Source organism: Triturus cristatus, chromosome 12, assembly GCF_964204655.1.
Source record: "Triturus cristatus chromosome 12, aTriCri1.1, whole genome shotgun sequence".
Lineage (NCBI taxonomy): Eukaryota > Metazoa > Chordata > Amphibia > Caudata > Salamandridae > Triturus > Triturus cristatus.
The window spans coordinates 468,653,734-468,680,119 of record NC_140595.1 but is presented as its reverse complement, the minus strand read 5'-3'; the positions used below and the strand labels follow the sequence as shown (position 1 = coordinate 468,680,119).

At 49.7% G+C, this 26,386-nt stretch overlaps 1 protein-coding gene across 8 annotated transcripts in view; it reads right to left on the bottom strand.

The window, feature by feature from the left end:
- TDRD12 (tudor domain containing 12) overlaps positions 1 to 26,386 on the bottom strand; it is a 3,486,095-nt gene that overhangs the window by 2,986,105 nt on the left and 473,604 nt on the right. For all 8 annotated transcript variants that reach the window (XM_085639447.1, XM_085639446.1, XM_085639448.1 and 5 more), the window contains one exon: positions 4,942 to 4,997. In XM_085639447.1, coding sequence (XP_085495573.1) covers positions 4,942 to 4,997 — 56 coding nt within the window. The remainder of the gene's footprint in view (positions 1 to 4,941; positions 4,998 to 26,386) is intronic.

The window sequence follows — 26,386 nt, the reverse complement described above, 5'->3', positions numbered from 1 at the left end:
CGCCTGAAACTGAACTCAGACAAGACGGAGGTCCTCATCCTGGGCTCTTCACCCTCCGCCTGGGACGACTCCTGGTGGCCTCCCGCCCTGGGCACCGCACCCAAACCGACAGACCATGCACGCAACCTGGGCTTCATCCTGGACTCCTCCCTCTCCATGACCAGGCAAGTCAACAACGTCTCCTCGGCGTGCTTCAACATCCTACGCATGCTACGGAAGATCTTCTGGTGGATCCCCACCGAGACCAGGAAGACCGTCACCCAGGCCCTCGTCACCAGTCGACTGGACTACGGCAACGCCCTCTACGCCGGTACCACCGCCAAGCTCCAGAAGAGACTCCAGCGGATCCAGAACGCCTCAGCCAGACTCATCCTCGACATCCCACGAACCAGCCACATCTCCGGACATCTGAGAGACCTACACTGGCTCCCCGTCAACAAAAGAATCACCTTCCGCCTCCTCACCCACGCACACAAAGCACTACACGACCAAGGCCCGAGCTACCTCAACAGCCGAATCAACTTCTACGCTCCCAAACGCCACCTCCGATCAGCCAACCACGCCCTCGCCGCCGTCCCCCGCATCCGAAGAGCGACTACAGGAGGAAGGTCCTTCTCCTACCTGGCCGCCAAGACCTGGAACTCCCTCCCGACCGACCTGCGCCTGACCCAAGACCACCTCTCCTTCAGGAAGAAGCTGAAGACCTGGCTGTTCGAGCAGTAGCGGCACCCCCCCCACCCCCAGCGCCTTGAGACCCTACGGGTATGTAGTGCGCTCTATAAATGTCTTTGATTGATTGAAGCACCTAGGGAAGATGGCTTTGCCTCGGACTTCTATAAACATTTTCGCACATAATCTGGTCCCACCGCTTATGTGGCTCTTTAACTCGTTCAGTGACACCGGAGCCATTGTCCCTTCGATGCGCATGGCTATGGTTGTAGTCATACCTAAGCCGCGTAAGGATCTAACGCGATGCGCCTCATACCACCCCATCTCCTTTCTAAATGTCGACTTGAAAATATTCACTAGCATCCTGGCTGCCTGCCTGGTGCTCTACATGCAGGGGCTGGTGGATCCGGACCAGTCTGGATTTATACTGGAACGTAGCTGCAGCGATGGGACCAGGAAAATGTTTCACCTCCTCGATAAGGCTCATCGTTCCCAAACGCCGGCTTTACCTTTATCAATGGGTAACGCGACTAACATGGATCTTAAATATACATGGCCACAGTGTCTTGGCCCTGCCCCAAACCCTAACTCTAAGATCAAAAGCTTGGCTATCTGACTGGAGAAGTCCTTTAAATTTGACCACCAAGCAGTGAAACTGGCAGGAGCCTGCTTCGGCACTCTCCGACTGCTTCTTAAAACTCTCCCTCTCCTTCCGATGTGGCCAAGGAGAACCTTAGTCCAGGCCCTGGTCCTCTCCCGTTTAGATTATGGCAACTCTATTTGGGAGCCCCCAAAGCGATAAAGAAACTCTAAGCAGCACAAAACTGCGCTGTGTGGTTGTTGCTCAGGGTCCCTAAAACTCAGTCGGCTAAGCCGGCTCTGAAGACCCTACACTGGTTGACATTCTGGAAAGAATAAAATTCTAATCTCTGTGTATAGCCCATAGGACCCTAAGGGGGAGGAACTCATATCAATCGGTCCCTCATCTCCTTCTACTGCCCTCGCTCAGCTAATCAAAAATTAGCAGTTATTCCCAAAACTAAGAGCAAGAAGTGGAGGAAGGTCCTTTTCTTACAATGTAGCTAGACTCTGGAACATCCTGCCACTGCATCTTAGTTCGGAGTCGCGCCATCTCCCTTTTCGAAAACTTCTTAAAACATGGTTTATTTCAAAATCCCACCCTATGCTCGCTCAGCTCTTCTCCTGTTCTGTTGCCAGCATGGGGATGCCTTAGAGTAGCTATGAGCTTAATAAATGCTGAATAATAATAGTAGTGAATGCCGAGAAGGCATTGAATTGGGGCTACTGGCCCTACCTGTGACTGGCGTTGGCCAGTTTCAGCCTGGGTGCGAGGTTTTTGAACTGCGTGCGTTGCACCTACAATGAACCGGAGGTGAGTATCAGAGTGAATGGCGTTCATACCTGCTCCTGAGGGGTACCCGACAGGGATGTCCTTGGTCGCCCTTGTTATTCACTTTGTATATGGAGCCCTTTGCGCAACGTATCTGCCAACATGGTGCAATCACCAGGATTTATATAGGCAAGAGGGAACACACTATCTCTCTTTATGCTGACGATGTCATGCTCTTCCTCACTCAGCCGTTCACCTCCCTACCCCCCCCCCCCCCCCCCCACCACCCCAAACAGGAGATTTAAAAATGTGGCCTAATATACGGCTTCAAAATTTTAAAAAAACGTAAGTTCTCTGCTTAACTATCCCACAAACCAAACTGGTGAGCTTAATGGCGGAGTTTCCCTTTGTGTGGGCCACAGCTGGCAATACTTATCTGAGTTTACAGATAATTACCCAAGATTGAGCGAACGGTCCGTGAAAACTACGCTGCCTTTTTGATCAATACACAACCGGAATTCCAGACCTGGAGGAGACTCACACGGTCCAGGATGGGCACGCTGGACGCAATCCAAATGACTTTACTGCCCCGCATCTTGTATGTGATGCAGACCCTGCAGCTGCAGCCTCACCCTCAGGTACTTGCTAAACTACAGCACTTGCTAGTCGACTTTGTCTGGAGCGGAAAGAGGGTCCGGATTGCGCACCTCCAGACATACTTTAAACAGGATCGAGGGCAAGGGTTTCACACCTACAGAGATATTGCCAAGCAGCCCAGCTGCGCTACATGGTTAAATGGTATAGGCTCACATCAGAGCAACACTGCTGCTTAATCGACCCCGCAATTGCTGGCATCCTTGTGTGGAAAGTACCCTTGCTACCGAAACCACACCGCCCGGCCTGACTAAATTTTTCCTGTTCTGCGAGCTACGATGAGCATCTGGGTCAAAGTACAAGAACCCTTGGGTCTGTCAACCCCTACATCGCCCCTGAACCCCTTTATAGGCCACCTGGAGATTCCTACGGCTCAGGCAGTAAACAGTAACATCAAATGGCAGGAAGCCAATTGGAAAAGGATAGGCAATGTCTTTGACGTAGAGGGGATAATGGACTTTCTCCAACTCTCCTCCGACTATGGCTTGCCTAGAGCAGCCTACTGGCAATACTTGGCCTTGTGGCACTGGGTAACGCAGCCACATATCCGCCCGCATGCAAGACGCCCATTAACAAAATTAGAGAAATGGTTTATAACCCGACAATTGAGCAAGCGCTTGCTTTCAGACATATACTCCTTTCACCCACAAAGCGAGTTAAGTACCCTGCGCAGCGTAGATGGCAGTCTTAGTGGGAGCGTGAATTCTCCCCCAAAGAATGGCACAACATAATACGTAGAGCCAGGGCCTTCTCCTACAGCACAGCTCGGAAAGAAATGTTACTCAAAATAGCAGATTACTGGTACTACACCCTCGATAGGATAGCATGCTAGAAGCTGGGGGGGGGGGGGGGGATGTCATTGTTGGCACAGGTGTGGCTAGGTAGGCACTCTTTTACACGTGTTATGGCACTGCCCGGAGGCATAACCCTTCTGGGACTCAATACTACCTGACATAAAATAACACAGATATACCTAGATTCCCTACCTACATACTCCTGGGACTCCCCACTGCCTTAACTTACCCTCTCGGGTCATGCCGGTGAAGGGCCATTACCTTGGCATGGAGTGCTGCAAAGTAGGTGTTGCTCTCTAAATGGGGAACAGATGAGGTCCCAACTAGTTTGGATTGGTTACACAAGCTAAGGGAAGTGATCGGCATGGAGAAGCTAGCAGCAAGCATTACACAAACTCCCCCGCTTTGACAAAACATGGGGCTCCACTATAGAATTCTTGTTAACTGAACTCACATGCCGAGATACTTACGGGTATGCCGACTCACCGGGACTTACCGCCCCCCCCCCCGCCCCCCCCACGACAAACACCTCACTGAAGTGGATTTAAATGCAGAATTACATGTTTCGCTCCATATACTATTTGGTACCATCAGCTTTTGAGATTCTTCTCTCATCTTCCTTCCTCTAGACCCACTACTAAACTTTACTTGGTTCTTTTCTTACTATCCCTATAATTATTCTCCCCACCGGCCACTGGCTGTAGGTGGCGGCTAATGTTCGATTTTCAAATTTCAATAAAAAGATTTAAACCATAAAAGACGCAGGTACAACCACTAGGGACTGGCCTGTAGCAATCCCTAAGACACTGACCAGACTGTGAGCCCTATAGCACCCCTTCACTCTATAATAAAATATTTTGCTGTGTGATATCTCCACTTCCTATCTCGCACCATCTTCTTTCAGTCCTCTCTCTCCAACCCAGCACCTTGCTATCTTCTCCCTTCACCTCCCTTGTCACCTTTTTCTAGTTTATTTGGAGTACCTCTTTAATTATTTCCATTCAAAATCTCACACCTCCAGTCTCACATCTAACCTCGCTCACATCTTCCTTTCACACACCTAGTCTGACCTAACTACCTTCGCTCTACGACAACATTACATTCTACTGGACCCTCCACTTGTGCTGACTCTTTAGAACGTATCAGTTATAGCTGTTAACTAATTAAGTAATTTGGAATAGCCCAACCACCTCCTAAATCACTAAAGTCATGTCAGTCATACACCTTTCAGCAACTCTGAAACGGTTTTCAATGTGAGCAAAACAATTTTGCAGCTGTTCATATTGTTGACAGGTATGAAGGCTTAGTACTTTTACTTGGTTGTCATTACAGCTGTCTTTCCAAAAATGTTAACTCATGAAGTCCAAAAGAAATTCTGGACAAAACAGTTAAGGATTAACATTTTAGATTATAATAAACATGAACCAGCACAACGTCATTCACTGTAAATCATGAATCTTAGGTTCAGCTCACCTTTCAGTAGGTTATGGAAGTATTGAATTGCAGCACTGTCCCATCGTTTGCCTGGCCTACAATGAGATTGGGATAGTCAGTAGTCTCAAAATATTAAGGATTCTTTAATCAGGCTATAGTCACAGTGAAATCAATATTTCTTGTAAATACAAATAAAATAACCTTGTAGCAAACAAGTGGTTAAACTGCTAATTAGGTGCTAAGACTGGAGAAGCGAGTTACATGGATTTAATGTAATTCATCGAAGATCACACAGGTGAAGTGCTCAATTAGATTCAAGGTCTCCTGCTCCCAAAGTTAGCAATTTAGCTACAAGATCCCAACTTCTTTCAAACTGTATGGGTTGTATTTTAATAGGAAACCTCCATGACTACAGGAGAAGTCATTTTAGGAAAGGTCTGTTACGCCCCTCTGATGTGCCTTGCAGGTTTGGGGGATTCTGAGATTATTGCTTTGCAAGAGTGCCCTTTCATTCCTGCTTGGGGGTGAGGAGCATGAGCAAAGAGATGTTAATTAAACTGAATCAGATGGTCCCATGGTGAACAGAACGGTCCAGTAAAGAGCACAAACAAAAAAACAACTTTATTGAATGGACATTATGCTTGTCTCTTAAGATAGTTCAAAAACTTGCATTATAAAAATAGCTCCACATTCTCTGAAAAAAGTCAATTGAAAGGACGATAAATATGATGCAAAAAGTAAAATTACTAAAATATGACAGTTGTAATTAACTAGGCAACCACAAACACCTACACCCCACCAGTCTCCCATTTCACTGCTTATACCCTAACAAGTGACATCACAAATGACGCAATCAACACAATTACTGACGGGGCAACTGGTCGCCAATAATACTTCACAGAGACAACAAGGAGCTCAAAGTCCACAGTCCCTCTGGCCGCCCAAATGTCTTTTGAAACATGAAGGATAAGACAATTGCAGTTCCAATCTGTTGCTCATATATCCAGCGGCTTTTTTTCCAATAAGTTAAATGATTAGTCAATGCAGAAGGACTTATTCCGGTAATAGGTAGTTTGCTTAGTTATACAGTCGCCTTAAGAAAACAAGTTACTTACCTTTAACTTTGGTTCTCCAGTATTGGTAACTTTCATTGATTCCCATAGCTTGCATCATTCCCCGTCGTCGGAATGGGAGTCTCGGTAAACAAAATAACATAGCAGTAGGTACAAAAGAGAAAGAAAAAGGCCTAGGCCTCATTCCCTTTTGTAGCATATCTACCTCTTTTTGTAAAAGAGACCAAAATAAAGCAACAACCAATCCGATTAGCCTCACCCCACTGAACCCTCCTGAGAGAACCTCAGATTTTCGTAGCCGTTGTGTAACAGTACAACCAAACCTGCCGAGGGCTGAGTTTTCCCAGGGGAGGAGGGTGGACGCATGGGAATCTATGAAAGTTACCAATACTGGAGAACCAAAGTTACAGGTAAGTAACTGGTTTTCCTACTCCAGTATTGGAACTTTCATAGATTCCCATAGCTTGTATCAGAGTAGCTAGCAGTCAAACACATATTGCTCCCTTAGTGACATCTCATTCTCATTTTTCATTTTTAAGGAAAACATAAAACAATGCAATCACATAAAGAACACATAGCAAAATGTGCAAACAACAATAAGAAGGAAGGAGGGAAGAAAGGAAAGCTCAACACTCAACGGAAGAGGTTCCTCAGGACTGCCTGGCCTACAGCTGTGTCTTCTTGTCCCAAGTTCTCCAGGCAGTAATGTCTTGTGAAGGTGTGCGTGCTGCTCCCAAGTTGCAGCCCTGCAGATGTCTTTAATCTGGACCCCGGCAAAGAGAGCCGTAGAGGAAGCCATGGACCTTGTCGAGTGTGCTCTAATTCTGCGCTCTAGAGGCTTGACCGCTGCAGAATGACAGAACTGTATAGCACTGGAGATCCATTGAGCAATACCCTGCTTGGACAGGGGGAAGCCTTTGCGGGGAACACTGAATGCAATGAACAATTGGCAAGATTTCCAAAATTCTTTAGTACGGTCCAGATAAAATTTCAAGCACCGCTGCACGTCCAGCGAATGAAGTGCCCTTTCTGCCGGTGTAGATGGCCGAGGAAAGAAAGCCTTGCGAATTACCGGCTCATTTAAATGAAAATCCGAGGGCACCTTTGGTATGAACTTTGGATTAGTCCTTAGAATTACTGTATTCCTTTTGAATTGGAGGAAAGGTTTCTGGATTGTGAGAGCTTGTAATTCTCCAATACGTCTTGCTGAAGTGAGAGCAAGAAGGAGTGCTAATTTCCATGAGAAAAATTTCAAATCTGCTCGATGAACCGGTTCAAAGGGAGGCTTCATCAGCTGGGTGAGAACCAAGTTCAAATGCCATGTGGGAGGCGGAGGCCTCACTGGAGGAAAGACTCGAAATAGGCCTTTGAGAAATTGTTTGACAATTCTAGAGGACCAAAGTGAAGGCCCAGATGCAGTGAGTCTGTAGCGAAAAACTGCAGCCAAGTGAACCTTTATGGACAAATGAGCCAGACCTGCCTTAGCCAACGACAGGAAATAAGGAAGAACTTTATGAGGCTGAGACAAGAAAGGTTCCACACATTGCTGTTGGCACCAGATGCAAAATAGTTACCATTTTAGACGGTAAGTCGTTAGTGGAAGGAGCTCTAGCCTGAGAGAGAACATCTCTTATCTCGTCCGAGAGATGAAGATCTAGGAATTCTCGCTGCTCAGGAGCCATGCGGAGAGGTGTAAGGAACGAGGATCTGGATGCCAGATCTGGCCCTGGGAAATCGCGAGAAGATCCGGGATCGCCCGTAGAGGACGTGGAGGGACCAGAGAAAGGAGGTGCAGCTCCGTGAACCAAAACTGCCTCGGCCAAGTTGGGGCTATTAGGATCATCTTGCATGGCTTTTTTGATATTCCAGAGTATACTCGGTATTAACGGAATGGGGGGGAAAGGCGTACACAAATGTTCTTGACCAAGCTATCGAATGCGCATTTTCCAGCGATCCACGATGGTGTACTTTGCTTGCGTAAAACTGGCATTTTCTGTTCGCCGGGGTAGCAAAGAGATCTATTGAGGGTTTGCCCCACCAATGAAAAATGTCATCCAAGACCATCTGGTTTAGTTCCCACTCGTGGCTGATGGACAAAAGCCTGCTGAGCCTGTCCGCCTGTTCGTTTAGCACTCCTGGTAGGTTTTCTGCCGTGAGCGATATTCCGTGTAGGATCGCCCACTCCCAAATTTTTTGGGCCTCTTGCGACAACGGAAGAGATCTGGTACCCCCTTCCTTGTTGATGTAGTGCATGGCCGTGGTGTTGTCCCTGCGGACGAGAACCGCCGAACCCTGCAAATGTGGAAGAAATGCTTGTAGAGCCAGACGAATCGCTCTGAACTCCAGGAGGTTGATTTGAAGAAAGCGGTGCCGGGGCAACCAATGGCCGCTTACATGCAAGTCTTGAAGCACCGCACCACAGCCTTCCAGCGAGGCATCTGTTGTGACAACTTGAGGAGCCGGATTGCTTACGAAGGATAGAACTTGGGATAAATTCTCCTCCTGTGTCCACCACAAGGTTGCTTCCTTCATTGCCGCAGTAATCATCACCTTGTCGTCGAAAGAGCTGTGCACTTGTTGCCATTGCATGTCTAATTGCTCCTGAAGAGATCGCATCCGCAATCTGCAGTGGGGTATCAGAGGGATGCATGAACAGATCACTGTAACGGCGTACTGAAAGACACTTTCTTTCTCAACAAATGAGCCAAGGACCTTAGTTTTTCTTGCCTTTCGAAGAATGGAGAAGCCTTGTTGAGAGACGTGTCCAAGATAGCCCCTAGGAACCGTGCTCTCTTGGAAGGACAGAGAGACGACTTCTCCGTGTTGAGTCAGACCCAGATTGCTGAACAGAGTCATACATGCCTCGACTGTCTCCTCCGCTGTCTGCCAGGACGGAGCCTTTAGCAACCAGTCGTCCAGGTAGGGGAAGATTTGAAAATGCTGTTTACTGAGGAAAGCTGTCACCGCTGCCAGCACCTTGGTAAAGATCCTCTGGGCAGAGCGAAGTCCAAAGGGTAAAACGTTGAATTGGAAGTGGCTCTTGGCTACTGTGAATGGTAGCCCCGTGGGCTGGATGAATGGGTATGTGAAAATACACATCCTCGAGATCGAGAGTGGCCATGAAATCTCCCGGGTTGAAGAGACGCAAGTTATCCTGGAGAGAGACCATCCGAAAGGATTGACTGATGAGATGGGTGTTTGGCTCCCTGAGATCTAAAATGGGGCGCCATTTCTCCAGCGTCTTGACCAGGAAAAACCTGGAGTAGAAACCGTCCCCCCTCTGAGACAGGGGAACCAGCTCCACTGCTCCCTTGATGAGCATCTGAGGAACTTCGAGCCGTAAGAGACGCAGATGTTTTGAAGTTATAGCGACAGGGGGCTTGGAAGGTGGCAGATGACGAAACTCCAGCGTATGGCCATCTCGAATGATGTTGAGCACCCAACAGTCCGATTTAATCAGTTTCCAGTTGTGGAGGTATTGAGACACCCTGACTACTACAGGAGTTAACAGGGAGGTGGGTACAGTAGGCAGAGCCAGAACGCTGCTATTGTCTTTTGGAGGTGTCACGTCCCTGGCGATTGTTTTCCTCTAGCGTTGGATCTAGAGAAAGACGAGGTCTGGCCTTGTCGTTGTTGGTACGTTGGGTGATACGACAGACATCGAACCATAAGAAGAGTACCATTGGTGTTGGTACGAGCCTCTGTAGGATGTGGTACTCTTCCCCCTGGCCCCACAAAAAGGAACCTTCCAGTATTTAAGACTGCCTAGAGATCTTGCTGTCTCCGTATCTTTTTTAATGTCCTGGAGGGCATCATCGATAGGTTTCCCAAATAATGCCTCACCATCAAACGGGAGGTCCAGGATTTTGTTCAGACCCTCCGGTCGGAACCATGTCACCCGGAGCCAGCCCTGGCGACGAAGAACAGCTGCGCCTGCCAGTGAACGGAAAGCTGTTGTGGCAAGATCCATGGCGCAGTCGATCACCTCCGCCGATGTAGCCTCTCCTCCTGTAGAATCTTCTTGGCCTCCGCCTTGGACTCCTGTGGGAGCTGGTCCAAATATAGTGAGGGGTTACACCACATTTGGCGATCGTATCAACCAAGGATCGCCAACGCATTCGCTGCCCGTACCAAAAACTTGCCATAGAGGAAAACCTTTTCCCCGCATTATCAAGGCGCCTGCCTTTTTTATCGGGAGGAGTCGTCAGTGGTGCAGAAGGATAGTGTGACTTTCTTTGCGCCGCCTGGAATAGTACCGCCTGGTTAGACCTGTTGCCATCATCCTGATCCTCGTCCGAGAAATCATCATGAACATCCTGGACCACTGGAGGTAAACCTGGGCTGGATACCTGCAGCTGTGAAACCATCTGTGATGGTTCCCCAGGAGAAAACACTGCAGAAGCAGATGGTGTAGGCACAGTATGTACTGCAGAGAGTCGAAGATTGAGGAGGAGGAGCTTGAGAAAACCTCTTCCTAAAATCCTGCAACATGCCCTGGAGATCTGCCAGGAGGGAAGAAGGCACTGTAACCATCTCCTGGCCTGCGCTGTCCTGACGACAATAGGATTGTTGGTATGAGTACCCATGAGTGTATTTGCCCTCAGAATCGGTGTCCTGACAATTGTGAGGGACTATGGGCATGGCAAAAACCAAAGGAAATGATGGACGGAGTTTTGAACATTGCAAGCACTCGACCCCAGTCAACTGATCTGGGTTTAATCCATCACCGTTCTTTAGCCCACTCTGCCACCCCAGTTCAGACATGGCCATATGCAAATCAGTCTGACCCTGTGCCTCATGGGAACAGTCCAGCCCGAACTGCCAAGCCATGTCTTCCCTGGACCGGAAACAAGCTTCCTAGGACCGGTTTCAGGCATTTCAGCCGTCTTCAGCCAGGCTTGCTGAACATCCCCGTCAGAGTCCTCTTCTTCCTTGAGCAACAGTGCAGGAGGCAAGGGGGTAACCCTCCTTGGTGAAGTCATATCAGGGGTTATTCTCTTTAAGGATATTGTAATCCTCTCCGTCGACGAAGATGTCGTCGACGGTACCGTCGGCTATGGGGTTGAAAGAGAAACCATAGTCGACGAGGTCGACGGAAGATGCACCGTCGACGGAGAGATGGGCGACATCGACGAGACCGTCGACACTCCTGCCGTCGTCATTGTCGTCGACACCCTCGCCGTCGCAACTGTAGTCGACGCTCCCGTCGACAAGGATGTCGATATGTAACTAGAAGGCACCGTCGACGAGCCCGTTGACTCTAACTTTTTTCACCTGAGATTTTGAAGTCTTCGTCGACAGTCTTCTGCAGCGTCGTCGACGATCTGGAATCTTTCTCTGACTTCTCAGATGATAGAGAAGAGGGTTTTTTAAAGGTTTTAGACTCCACCACTGCTGCAGCTGCAGATTGTCCTTCCCTCTCCTTTGTACCGTGGTGAGGAGATTTAAACGGACTCCGGCTCTCAGACTCACGGGGGGGGGGGGGGGGGGCATTAACAGGACGTTCGAAGGATGGTGAAGGGGAAGCCCTACCCCTTTTCACTGACCTTTGAGGTGAGGTGCCATATGATGAATCCTCACTGTCACTTGACAGAGTTCCCTTCCTCGACTTTACCTTCTGGAGCCAAGTGAGAAGGCGACCCTCACAGTCCCAGAGGGTTTTGTAGAGAAGGTGCGGCAGATCTTATAGTCCGCTGCCTTATGATCCGGGTACGGGCAATAAATGCAGTCCTTATGCCTGTCCTCCACATACAGCCTCTTCTTGCCACAGATGGAACAAGGCTTGAGAAGGGCTTTCTTCTCCTTGTCAGACATTTCTGAATGAAACACCAAACAATTCTGAAGAAAAAATGTTGAAAAAACAGTCAACTAGAGTTGAAGCGAGCGGAGCTCAAAGGAGACTCCCTAGCACAACGTGCGGTAGAAAATCTGAGGCTCTCTCAGGAGGGTTCTGTGGGGTGAGGCTAATCTGATTGGCTGTTGCTTTATTTTGGTCTCTTTTACAAAAAATAAGTAGATATGCTACAAAAGAGAATGAGGACTAGGCCTTTTTCTTTCTCTATTGTACCTACTGCTATGGTATTTTGTTTACCGAGACTCCCATTCCGACGACGGGGAATGATACAAGCTATGGGAATCTATGAAAGTTCCAATACTGGAGTAACTATACTTCCCCAGGGAATGATTTTTTTGCCAGCAAAGAGTACGTGAACTTTGATAGATATGCCAAATAAATTTTTTTAGCGAGGGTCTTTGATTTTATAATAATGTTTGTTTTGGAAGCCATGATTTTCTACTAGAGTATTTCCCTCCACTTAACAGTGCTTAATTTGTAAAAGAATAATTGCCAGGAAGCACTGGTGCTCGAAGCCCGCGACTGGCCCAACTGAATGCCAGGGATGCCGAATACCAAGGCTGTGCTGTGTTTACTTAACTCTATTGCGTGCCTCTTTCATCCAGCACTGGACACTCCCTATCACTTTCAGTATATCTTCCACCTCTGCTTTCTTTATTTTTTTACTGTTTTTCAGATTCTCCAACTCCTTCCTTCCCCAATTTGGGTTTTTTATGTCGAGCCTAGAGTCTGCTCGCTGTATTTGGTAGGAAGAGTTTGGCCACACCCACCACTTTCAATTGGTTCATTCCTGCGCCTTCCCAAATAATTTTCTTTTGTGTGGTGAAGGGTGCCATTTGTACCGCCTTGGGGTGTGTTTTTCAAGCCCATGGCTCTCTTACTGGGGTCATTTCGGGTCAGGCCATTTCATATTCGCGGCGAACTCCTTACCATGTGTTTTTGGACAGAACACTAGCGCTCATGTTTGGAGTCGCTGCTCGCCTGTTTGCTGCAGGGAAACACCCTCCAGCAATACCGCGGCAGCACTGGCCCTTGAAAACATCCATGACTCTTCTCTCAATTTGGTAACAGTTCCCCGACACCACACTGTCGCCGCAGGGCAGTGCAGAACAGAAACGCCTGAACGGGTGAACTCGCTCCGCAGCAGCGCCCACAGCCAATCTGGCAATGTAATAATACACAATGGATTTTGTGCTTTTCAAACGCTTCAAACCACCAACCACGGAAAAACAGAGATCCTCGATCCCTGTGCTCCCCCTCACCATCTCCTAGCCCACACATTTGTGCTCAGAGGCCTCCACACACCACCATCTCTCCTGCCCCTGCGTGCCCACTTGTCAGCAGGGCTACTAGCTTGGGCTACATCCCGCACAATTCAGCGATATTTTGCCCAACTGCGCGAGAGAAAATCAAGGTGTTTGGCCAACCAGAATTTGGGCTAGAATCAGAATAGTGTGTCGGAGCCATGTTCCAGCATCGGGTTGCTTCGCACGACCCTCTTGCAGAATTGTGAGATCCTACAGAGTCCATTTTGCTTAGTGATCGTACATGAACATAACAAAATGTGACAAAAAAGCACGTTCTTTCTTGTTGAGAAACTGAGAATGTGTCCAGAAACTCAAAAGTGTGTCTAAGGGAGCGGAGTAGTTGAGCATGGGATAAGGGACACACTTGTCTTTTTGCTGCTTTGTGCTGATGTGTTTGTGTACTGCCTACCTTCACCCAATTCCACTATCCAAGTGCTGGCTTTGTCTAGAATAATGCAGTGATTTTATTTACTTTTCCAGACAAATTGTCGGCACTCACCTGCTGGGATTAATAAATCTGATTTCCAAAAACAGCTTTGATTTCTTTTGGAATCCTATTTAATGCTTCGGGAGTTTGAATGGAATGAGCGCTTTATACAAATTGTCTTGTTTCGCTAGGCCGCTTAGGCCTGCAATATCGGTCCTTTTGCTGTGGGGAGCAGCTGGTGTATTAAACGACCAGATTCCATCAGGCTGCACTGCCTTATTACACCTTGGGTTTAAATCCAATGATCAATTTCTTATATTTATTTTCCACCTTTCTTTAAACGTACAATTAATCACCATTTACTCTATTTTCCTTCAATTCATTTTATTTAAATAAAGGTATCTCACAAAATCTCAGGAGTGGGATCCACAAGCTGTGACATTTAGCAAAATTATTCTATTTTTGTACATTATAGATGCCCCTGAAGAAGGGAACTAACTTCCCGAAATGCATTGGGCGGTTTCAATAAAGGTCACGGCTTGTGGAACCCACTCCTGGGATTTTGTGAGATATCTTGGTTTAAATAAAATGAATTGAAGATAAAATGAGAGTAAATGGTGAAAATTGTATGTTTAAACAAAGATAAAGGTGAAGAAAATAAATATAAGAAATTGATCCATTGGATTTAAACCCAAGGTGTAATAAGGCAGTGCAGCAGCCTGATGGAATCTGACAGTTGATTCTAACAGTGAAGGTATTACATCACAGTGCAAAGAGACGAAGCGCGAAGCAGGTCTGGCACGCCATCACAAGCACAATGACAAAAAGGATTACAATATGGAATAGGTGGAGTGCATCTCTTTCCCTTGAACTGCATCAGTATTTAAGGACCATACATGCTCCATTCCAACCCAGTGCCATGATCGTAAAAGGTGCTGTGTGAAAAAAACTCAAAAGAAAACCAAAAACAGTTACATTATCATGGCTGCCTTTTTGTCCAGGAAAATCAAACACTACAAGCAGTTGATTAAGACAAACACAGCCTAGTTAAAAAATACAGACTGCCTGTATTCTGGAAAGTGTTCATCACTAGAAGGCGCCTGCCACGTTCCTCAGTTGCTAAATGCACACCTGTTTCAGATAAAGCCAAAAGGGGTGGGGGGGGGGGGGGGGGGGGGGTGGGTGGGTGGGTGTGGGGGGTGGGTGTGTGTGGGGGGGGGGGGTGTGGGGGGTGTGTGGGGGGGGGTGTGTGTGTGTGCGCGCATGTGTGCGCACACACACACACATATGAAAAAGTTACTTACATTTAGGTAAAGATATATCTGTAAGAGACAGATTAGTTATAGATTCCTTACTTTAGAATTACCCCCAGGCGTCTGACTGGATCTGGAGAATTTTTCATCAGCGTACCCTTGCACATCGAAAGGTCGATTCCGCGTTAGTCGTTGGCGGACTGGTCGCAGGGATGCTTAGATGCCGCCCTTGCTTGCTGACGTCAGTTTTTACATGACATTCCACGCCAGAAGCACAGAGCCATGCAAGACACTGACCACCAGTGCACACAACTAGGGTGCTGAAAGGAAGTCCCTTACCCTAGAAGTCAGTTCGCAGAACAGGGAGGATGGGTGGGGCGGTAACGAATCTAACTAATCTATGTCTCTTACAGATATATTATCACCGAAGGGAAGTAACTTGTTCATCTGAAAGAGACAGTTATAGATTCCTTACCTTAGAATAGAGACCCCAGCAATACCAACCCCGGAGGTGGTTATGCGAACCAAGTTCACACCAGAAAGTCCTGGAGAACAGAATGGACAAAAGTCATCTCTCTGGATCTGGCCGTCCAGGCAGCAGTGTTTTGTGAATGTGTGCAGAGATGCCCACGTAGCTGCCTGACAAACGTCATTGAGGGGGACTTACTGTCCCAAAGCAGTGGTCGCTGCCGTCGCCCTGGTGGAATGGGCGCGCAGTCCTACTGGAGGCTCCTTTTTTATCAAAGTATAGCAAGCTTTAATGCACAAAACAACCCACCTAGAGATGGTCCGTTTCTGCATGGCACGAGCTTTCTTGGCGCCCACGTAGCCAACAAAGAGCTGGTCCTCCACCCGGAATAGTTTGGTGTGATCCAAAAAAAAAATGCGCACGTTTTGGATCCAGACGGGGGAGCCTCTCTTCCACCTTAGAAGGATGAGGAAAGAAGGTGGGCAAAGTGATGGTTTGACCAATATGGAAAGAAGTAACCACCTTCCGTAGAAAGGAAGGCCTGGTTCTGAGGACAACTTAGTCCAGATGAACAGCCAGACAAGGTGGTTTGTAAGAAAGGGCTTGCTGCTCACTCACCCTGCAAGCAGAGGTGATGGCAACCAGAAAAGTAAAAAGTCTGAGGACAGTTATGAAGCGGCTGAAAGGGAGAGCACATAAGGTAGGTAAGAACCAAGTTCAAGTCCCACTGGGGCATTAGAAAGGGAACACGAGGAAAAATGTGAGTATTGCCCTTAAGGAAGCGATTTACAACAGGGGACTTGAAAAGAGGAGGCTGATCAGGAAGCCGAAGAAAGGCTGAAATGGCTGAGAGATAGCCCTAAAGAGTGCCCAGAGCAGAGCCCTGCTGGGCCAAAGAAAGGAAGAACAAGAGAACCTCAGACAGAGGGGCAGAAAAGGGATCCACAACCTTTGCTGCGCACCAGACCACAAATTTGTTCCATCTGCAGGTGTATACCGTCTTAGTGGAGGGACGCCTGGTTGCTAAAATAACATTATAGACTTAGGGAGGAAGGTCAAAGGCTGTCAACTGCCACTGCTCAATCTCTATGCAGGGAGGTGGAGGCTGGACAGGTTCAGGTGGAGGACCGTCCCTTGCTGTTGCGACAGAAGATCCTCCTGAAGAGGCAATCTGATCGGAGGATCGATTGCCATGAGTAACAGCTCGGGATACCAGACTTTGTGCCCAATCCGGAGCCACAAGAATGACTTGGGCCCGGTCGCACTTGATCTTCAGCACTCTGGGCAGAAGTGGTATAGGTGGAAAGGCGTATAGAAGACCGCAACTCAATTCACAACGAAAAGAGTCACCTAGCGAGTGCCGCCTTGGAAATTCCAATGCGCAGAATTGCTGACATTGCGCGTTCTCTTTTGTCGCGAATAGATCTAACCAAGGCTCACCCCACTTCTGAAAGAGACCTTGCACCACCTCCGAGTGAATACGCCATTCGTGATCCATCATGCACCTGCGGCTCAGTTCGTCCGCCCTGGCGTTCACTGGACATGGCAGGAACATCAAGGCATATCCCGGGTGGTTCAACACCTGGCAGGTCCAAAGACGGAGAGCCTCTTAACATAGGGTCCATGACCCCACACTAGCCAGTTTGTTGCAGTACCACATGGCGATAGTGTTGTCTGAACACCTGCACCATTCTTCCCCAGACAGAGGGAAGAAATGCTTTTAGTGCAAGACTGAGCACTCGCAGCTCCAGAAGGTTGATGTGGAGCCCGGTCTCCCCTGGAGACCAGAGGCCTCTGATCTTCGCCTCTCCCATGTGGCCGCCACACCCCTGAAGTGATGCATCTGTAACCACTGTGAACTCCGGTTGGGGAAGGGAGAGGGATCTGCCGTTGATCCAAACCTGGTTCGTTAGCCACCACTGCAATTGCAGTGCAGTGCCCTCCGAGATCTCAACGCAATCGGACAGATTCCCCTGATGCTGAGCCCACTGGAACTTCAGGTCCCACTGCAAAGCCCGCATATGCCACCTGGCGAACAAGTTACTTACCTTCGGTAACGATATATCTGTAAGAAACAGTCAGTTAGATTCCTTACCTTCGAATATCCCCAGGCGTCAGGCTGGATCCGGAAAGATTTTGTGTCAGCAATACCCTTGCGCGTCGCTAGGCGTCGTCTGTGTCGTGATCGCCGGGATGACGTCGGAGTACTTAGTAGCTCGGGATACCAGTATCTTCGTGTCCAATCCAGAGCCACAAGGATGACTTGGGCCCGGTCGCGCCTGATCTTCGGCACTCTGGGCATAAGTGGTATAGGCGGAAAGGCGTACAACAGACCGCAACTCCACTTGCGACGAAAAGCGTCTCCAAGCGTGTGCCGCCTTCGAAATTCCAACGCGCAGAACTGATGACATTGCGCGTTCTCTTCAGTGGCGAATAGATCTAACCAAGGCTCTCCCCACTGCCGAAAGAGGCCTTACGCCTTTGTGATCCATCATGCACCCGCGGCTGAGTTCGTCCGCCATGGCGTTCAGAGAGCCCACCAGGGTAATGCCCTGATGTTCCATCCATGTCCAGAGGCGCAGAGCCTCCTGACAAAGGGTCCACAACCCCACCCCGCCCTGTTTGTTGCAATACCACATGGCGGTGGTGTTGTCCGTGAACACCTGAACTACACTTCCCCGAACAGAGAAGGAATGCCTTCAGTGCAAGTCAAATCGCCCGCAGCTCCAAGAGGTTGATATGGAGCCGGGACTCCACCGGAGATCAGAGGCATCTGATCTCCGTCTCACTCATGTGGCCCTCCCATCCCAGGAGGGACACATCCGTCACCACTACGTGCTCCGGTTGGGGTAGGGAGAGGGATCTGCCATTGACCCAATCGCGGTCCGTGAGCCACCACTGCAACTGCCTTGCAGTGCCCTCTGAGATCAAGACATGGTCTGACAGGTTGCCTCGATGCTGGGCCCACTTTAACTTCAGGTCCCACTGCAGAGCCTGCAACCGCCACCTGGCATGATGTACCAGCAGGATGCAGGAGGCCATCAGACCCAGGAGCCGCAGCACCAACCTGACCGAAACCCAGGATAAAGGCTGAAAGATCGGAATCAGAGCCTGAATATCCCGAACCTGCTGTTCCGGAGGATAGACCCGGAACTGCGCCGAGTCCAGAACCACTCCGATGAAAAGGAGCTTCTGGGAGGGACTCAGTTGCGAGTTTGGCACGTTGATGGAAAACCACAGCAAATGCAGGAGGTCGGCCGTAGTCTAGAGGTGGGAGACGACTGCCTGGGGCGAGCCCGCCTTTAACAGCCAGTCGTCGAGATAGGGGAAGACTGGAACCCCTAATCTGCACAGATGAGCTGCGACCACCGCCATCACTTTCGTGAACACCAGAGGGCACTGGTGAGGCCAAAGGGGAGCACATTAAACTGAAAGTGCTTGTGGCCTACCGTGAACCGCAGGTAACGCCGGTGGGCCGGCAGGACGGGGATGTGGAAATAAGCGTCCTGCAAGTCCAACGCTACCATCCAGTCTCCAGGGCAGCCAGAACCTGAGCTAAGGTGAGCATCTTGAACTTCTCCTCCCGGAGAAAGGCGTTGACGCTCCTGAGGTCCAAGATAGGGCGTAGGTGCCCTTTGCCCTTCGTGGGAACCAGAAAGAAGTGGGAATAACAACACCGACCTACATCTGGGCCAGGAACGCGCTCGAGGGCCCCCTTGGCCAAGAGGGCCGTAACTTCCTCCTGCAGAAGTTGCAAGTGATGCCCAACATGCGGTGGTACTGCGGGGGCATGGCTGGAGGGGTCGCCTCGAAGGGGAGGGAGTAGCCCCTTCGGACGATTTGCAGCACCCACCTGTCCGATGTGATGGTACGCCAGTGGAGCAGGTGATGGCAAACTCTGCCTCCCACTGGCGTTGAATGGGCCTGAAAGCTCGGACTAGGAAGGCGTTGAGGCAGATGCTGCTGGGGTAGACGTGGGCTGACCGGCTCTCTGTCCCCCGCTCCGCCTCGGCGGAATCTGCAACCGCGTTGAGGCTGCTTCTGCGGCATGTGGCTAGACGGACGTGAGGGGGGACATGTCCAGAACCGCTCCGATGAAAAGGAGCTTCTGAGAGGGAGTGAGTTGTGACTTCGGCACGTTGATAGTGAACCCCAGCGAATGCAGGAAGTCTGCCGTAGTCTGGAGGTGGGAGACTACTGCCTAGGGCGAGCCCGCCTTTAACATCCAGTCGTCTAGTTAAGGGAAGACCAGAAACCCTGATCTGCGCAGATGAGCTGCGATCATAGTCATCACTTTCCTTAACACCCGAAGGGCGCTGGTAAGACCTAAGAGGAGCACGGTAAACTGAAAGTGCTCGTGGCGTACCATGAACCACAGAGAACGCCTGCGGACTGGCAGGACGGGGATGTGGAAGTAAGCGTCCTGCAAGTCCAAAGCTACCACCCGGTCTCTAGGGTCGAGGGCAGACAGGGCCTGAAATGGCATCAACATTTTGAACTTCTACTTCCGGATCCAAGATAGGATGCAGGCCTTTGTCCTTCCTGGGCACCAAAAAGTAGTGGGAATAGCAGCCACTACCTACTTCTGGGGCAGGAACTCGCTTGATGGCTCCCTTAGCCAAGACTGCTGAAACTTCCCAATGGAGAAGGGCCAGATGATCCTCTGACATGCAATGGTACTGAGGTGGCATGGCGGGAGGGGTAGTCTCTAAGGGGAGGGAGTAGCCCCTTTGGACTATCTGCAAAACCCACATGATCGACGTGATGGTGGGCCTGTGGGGGAGGTGATGGCAAATCCTGCTGCACACTGGCCGATTGGTGGCCCGCAAAGGTCGGACTAGGAGGGTTTGTAGGCTGCTGCAAAGGGGGCTGCGGTGGACTGGCATGCGCGCTGGCCTCCAGACCCACGGCGGTGGTTGCCACATCCCCGGCCGCGCAGGGGCTGAACACCTTTCGCCGGCCTTTGGCTCTGGGCGGAACGTGATGGGGCACCCCTTCCGTAGCTACAAAAGGGGCAAAAGGCAAACTGCACAAGGCGGGTGGTGGGGAGGCCCAAGGACTTGGCCGTAGCCCGAGAGTCCTTAAAGCACTCTAGCACATTGTCTGCCTTGTCGCCTCATAGGCAACGGCCATCAAAGGGCATGTCTATAAGTGTAGTTTAGACAGCCCCTGGAAAACCAGTCGACCTCAGCCAGGCGTAGCGTCGAAGGGCTACCAACATGGAAATCGTCCTACCTAGCGAGTCGGTGGAGTCCAGTCCACAGTAAATGGTTAACTTGGCTGAGTCTCGCCCCTCAGCAACTGCATGGGCGTACGACCCGGGCCTCCTCTGGGTACTGGGCCAGCACCTGCTCCACCGTATCACACACCGAGAGGGTGTAACGGCCCAACAGACATGCAGTGTTTACCGACAGAGTCCCAAGCTAGAGGCAGAAAACATCTTCCAAAGGTGGTCCAGTTTTTTGGATTCCCTATCAGGTGGTGCATTAGGGAATGCGCCTTTGGACGTAGAGGCTTGGACCACCAAGCTCTCTGGGGTGGGGTGTTGGGAGAGGAGAGTGGGGTCGCCCAGGGCCGGGCAGTGGCATCAGGCAATCAACCTATCCACAGGAGCCCCAGTGTTGGGCCTGGACCAGGTGCCCAAAGGATGTCGGTTAGGGCTTCATTAAATGGCAGCAGAGGCTCTAAAGAGCTCGCTGACGGTTGAACCACCTCTGTCAGTAGGTTAGTCCTGACCGCCACCGTAGGGAGCTCAAGGTTGAGCTCCCTACGCCTCGCCACCATCAATCCCAGAGTTACCCACAGACACTCCCTGGCGGTTAGGTCCATTGGACCCCAGGCTTTCAGGATAACTAGCTTTATATAGCCATCAGTACTTTGGCCCAATACACTTTCCATAAGTCTCACAATCCCCAAACCATATCCCTGAATAACCGTGCACTCCCAAAGCGTATGGAGGAATATGCCCACCTGTCCACACCTCCTAGTGCAATATTAGTCAGAGCTATATCCCATTCGGACCATAACTGACCAGGATAGGTAGGATCTATTTAGGATTTTGAGCTGCACAAAACGCAGTCTGGAAAAGATTGCCACCTTACGAAGAGAAGCCACTGCCGCTAGCCATATGTCATCAACCAGACCGGCCACCTCGTGGTCCCATTTTGCCCGCAGTTGGTCCAGTGGGACTGGCAAGCTATTTATCTTTTTTTTAATTTTTTTTTTTACAGAAAATAGATATGGCTTTCTCCGGCAGGTCCCCATCTAGCACTCTATCCTTCAGTGGAGAGGACTCCGGGAGTGGTTCCCCTCTAGGGAGCTTTGCCAGCAGGGCATGCCTCATTTGCAGGTATCTAAAGTGTTCGGAGCACGCCATTTCATAGTCCTGTTGTAACTGTTCAAACGTGACCACGTCTCCAGACTTCCACGTCACCCATCTTGGAAATTCCTATAAGATCCCACGATCAAAGCCCTTCGAGCGAATCAAGCGTCCTAATTGGTGGCATCGCCAGAGCAGCATGGCCCGTGTTATCTTGCCATCCCACTCCACACTTTAAGGCAGTTTTCCATACTCGCGCCGCATGCGCAGTGGGTCCAGTCAAGATGGGGTTCAGCGCGCGCGCATATATTGACCATTCAAAACTCCCACCCGGAAGCAGCCACTTATCAATCTGAAAGGCTGGGTCACCTTGGGCTCTATACATGCATTGGTTGACAGCTGCAAGGCGAGAAGCCCAGTGATAGCGCTTTATGTCCGGCAACCCAATTCCCCCGTCAAACTATCCCCGTGTGAGCTTGTGGGTACCTATGCGCCAGGGCATGCCCTCCTAGAGCAGATCTCGCAGGAGGCAGTCAATTTCTTTGAAATATGATGAGCTGATATAGTTTGGGGCGTTCTGTAAGGCGCAGGGAAAGCTGGAAAGGGACATAATTTTAAATAGGGCAGCACGACCTAATAGGGAGAGAGGGAGCGTCTTCCAGTACCTGACATCAGATTTTAGACGTGTCAGAGGTGGTAGGAGGTTTAGTTCATAGAATCTGGTGGGATCCTTAGAGACCCTAATCCCCAGGTACTTGAAACTGTCGACTGCTTCGACTAGTACAAGTCCGCAAGGGAGCGGAGGTAACATCCCGCTAACGACGTAAATCAGACTTGGACCAGTTTATCCTGTAGCCAGCAAATTCTCAGAAGACCCGAAAGATGTCTAGGACCACGTTGAGGGAGGCAGCCGGCGATGCCAGGTAGAGCAAAATATCATCTGCATACAATGAGATGCGATCCTCCCAACCTGGAGCCCATTTAAGGCCTCTGACAATGGGATCTTTATGAATCCACAGCCAGTGGCTCGAGGGTCAGGGCAAATAGGAGTGGGGACAAAGGGCATCCCTGCCTGGTGCCCCGGCTAAGAACAAAGATGGAGGAAGCCCTATTGTTGAATACTACCCGGGCCAGAGGTTTATGGTAGAAAAGTCGGACCCACCTGATGAATTCCAGGCCCATTCCCAGTTTGCTGTGCTTCGTAAACATAAAGGGCCATTCAATGGTGTCAAATGCTGCAGCAGCGTCCAAGGACACCACTACTGCATCCTCTTCTATTGTCTCCGCTCGGCCGAGCACTCCATGGAGTCAGCGCAGGTTGAGGGAGGTGTTCCTTGCGGGCATAGAACCGGACTGGTCCAGGTGGACCAGGCGGGTAATGACCCTCAGTAGTCGGAAGGCCAGGACTTTCGCCAAGATCTTAGCTTCTCCATTCAATAGCAAAATTGGTCTATAGGAGGAGCACTTGTGCTTTAGCTTGCCCTCTGTGAATAACGACAATGTTAGCTAGCTGTTGGTCTGCCAGCAGTAATCCCGGCTTTTTGCTTGCCAAGAACATGTCAGTGATGTACGGTGCAATTCTACTTGAAGTGAGTTTAAATAGCTCAATCGGTAATCCGTTGGGGCCCGTTGCCTTCCCTCCCTGCAGATCCTGAATAGCTTTCCCCACCTCTATGTCAGCGATATATAGGTCGAGCTCAAGGCAATCTTCCTCTGTAAGTGACGGCAATGAGATATCTCGCACAAAGGAGGCGGCCTCCTCCTCCGAGTGCGGAGTTTGTGCTGTGTAGATGGACTGATTATATTGCCAAAAAGCATCTGCTAGGTCTTGTGGGGCGGTAAGGCTGGTGTCAGAGTCCACCTCAACCTTGACCACCACACGATGTGCCTGCTCCCTCCGGTCCAACCAAGCCAGCAACCTACCTGCCTTGTTGCCATCGTATATTATGCTAAGCGAGGCTCTATGATACAGTTTGGCTGCCTCTGTTGCCAGGTCAGTGTACTCCTCGATTCCGATATGGAGTTGCTGATGCGCCTCCGCCTCATCTCGTTCCTTGAGTGTCTCCTCCAGCTGCAAGATTTCCCCCTCTAGTCGGGTCATTTCGGCACTCTTCTCCTTCCGCAAGCCTGCTATTTGGGATAGGGCCACCCCCCCGGATAACAGTTTTGTAGGCCTCCCATAGTACCACCGGTGAATCAACCGATCCCTAATTTTCCTGGAAATATAGTTCGGAGTCACACAGTATTTTGTCGCTGACTCGGGGAGACTTGAGGTACCAGCCAGGGATTAATTGGGGCTGTTCGGCCTACCATAGGTTCCCCAACCACTATGCGACAAAGGATCAGAGAGTGGTGAAAAATGCCTCTGGCTAAGTGTTGAAACTCCTGGACACTGACAACCTGGTGTTCTAGTGTCAGGATATAATCTATTCTAGACATGCTGCGGTGGGGCGCCCCTAACAGTACGTGTATTGTTGCTCACTGGGGTGCAGTCTCCTCCATACAACAACCATGGCCCCCAAGAAGCCGTGGATCTGTGTTCGAGAAGGCAGTAGAGCTCTCTGGGGCCAATGATTAAGCAAGTCCCAGACAATCGAATTAAAGTCGCCCCTAATCCATACTCTACCCTCTGGAAGTGCCAGAAGGAGTTCTCCTAGATCCCTAAAAGTCTGGGCTTACAGACCCGGTGGAATATAAACAGGGAGGAGGTTTAGTGTTTCCCTCTCCCAAGTCCCAGTTATGACAGCGAACCTGCCGAGATTATCTGTGCAGACCTTATCCATCATCATGGGACAGGATTTCCGCACCATCACGCCCACTCCCCGGGAGTCAGACTCAAACGCTGAGTGAGCCACCAATTTGAAACCAAATCTGGTCATGGATTTACATGCGTTGCCCTGCAAGTGTGTTTACTGTAAGAGGACCACATCTGGGGAGTGACGCTTGAGAACTGCAGAACCACACCCTGCTTGATCTGGTCACCCAGTGCATTACCGTTCCAAAACACCAATTTGAGCCCAGATCGAGCTGCCTTGTCACCCATTGGCTAAGGTCAGGAAGCATGTGCGCAGGGGACACCTCCCCTGGGTATTTTCGGGCTGAATCTGCACCTTAGAGCTGCTTCCCCTACCTGGCTCAACGGCACAAAACATTTGCATAGTGGTTATCGATGCTCGACTGGATTCATGTTCGTCATACTTAGAAAATTCTGAACAAAACACCTCCCCCCCCCCCCACCCGCGCCAAAAAGGGCAACAGAGTAACGATCTGACAACAGTGCACAGCGGATCAACACATGGCTCCAACACCCAGAAACAAAAAACAGAACCCCCCCCCCCCCCCCCCCTCCGTGCCTCCCTGCATGGTGGTGTCAGAACCTCCGTCCACCCGAACTTGCAGAGTGCCTATCACCCACCCCTTGATCTTGTGGGTGCGTGCGCCCAACCGGGCTCCCGTCCCAATGATTAAGGCAACTGGTAAACATAATTGGATAAAAAAATTGGCATTGGACTACAATTCAATGAAACCGGGCATCCTTAACATGTACCAGGAGTTGAAGACTCAAAAACGATGACAAAAGTCCGAAAAAAGTCTGAAAAAAAAGTGACTGCAGGTACCGCTCTCTCCGGAACTGCGCTGGCTGGCGCGGAAAAAGAAAGAACTGAGAGCACGCGAGGGCGACTTAAGTAACTACCGCAACGTCATCCCAGCGACCATGACTAACGGCGAATGTGGATTCTCTGGATCCAGTCACACGTCTGGGGGTAATTCCAAGGTAAGGAATCTATAATCAATTGTCTTTCAGATAGACAGAATATATATATATATATATATATATATATATATATATATATATATATATATATATATATATATATCTATATATCCCACAAAAAGTGCTTCGTATTTTGCGGGAGCTCATGGCTCTGCAGGGCAGCCTCAGCGAACCACGGAAACGAAGCATCCCGCTGAATTACAACCAGCAACATGAACAAAATGGCCAAGGCACCGGTAGAGTAGATGAGCATTTATTGTACCTGTGGGCGGCATCACGTGTTCTCAGTCTGACGCGTTTCAACTCAATGGTTTTAATCATAGACAAACACTTGCAGCTTTGTTGAAGACACAATGTCCCACAATGCACCAACACGGTAAGTACCAGTCCAGGCAAAGTGCATATACTATTTACATGGTGCAATTTTAAAATTTATCGCTGTTTTATATATACACATATATACATATATATACATATTATCTACTGGCGGTCGCCAGTAGATAGTTATAGTTAGGACCGTGTTTCCATAGGAAATCTTAAAATTCTATTTTGAATAACTTGGGTGCCGGTTGACGAATCCTCGCGAATTTTTCAAAATAGGTGGGGCGCTCCGCTCCGACCCTGAAAGTCTCGGGGTGATTAGTCAAGCGGGGGCCGAGAAAAAAGGGGGGTCCCAAAACACGTTTTCCCCATGCATTTTTCCATAGGACCTTTAGTCGAAGGTACAGCCCGAACGGCTGAACAGAATTACGTGAAATTTGGCAGAGAGGTAGCCATAAGGTCAAGGAAGTGCCTTTTGAAGGTCTCGTGTAAATCTGTTCAGTATTTTCTGAGAAAATAGCATTTAAAACCATATCAATATCTATACGCGCGCACGGTGCGCGCACCCTGGCGAGCGCAATTCTGATTGCTTGTTAGGTGTCAGTAAACATTCGAATCGGTCGAAATCAGGAAGTGGCGGCCGCCATTTTGTTTCTCGCAGTCTGAGGCAGTGAAAAACAAAGGTG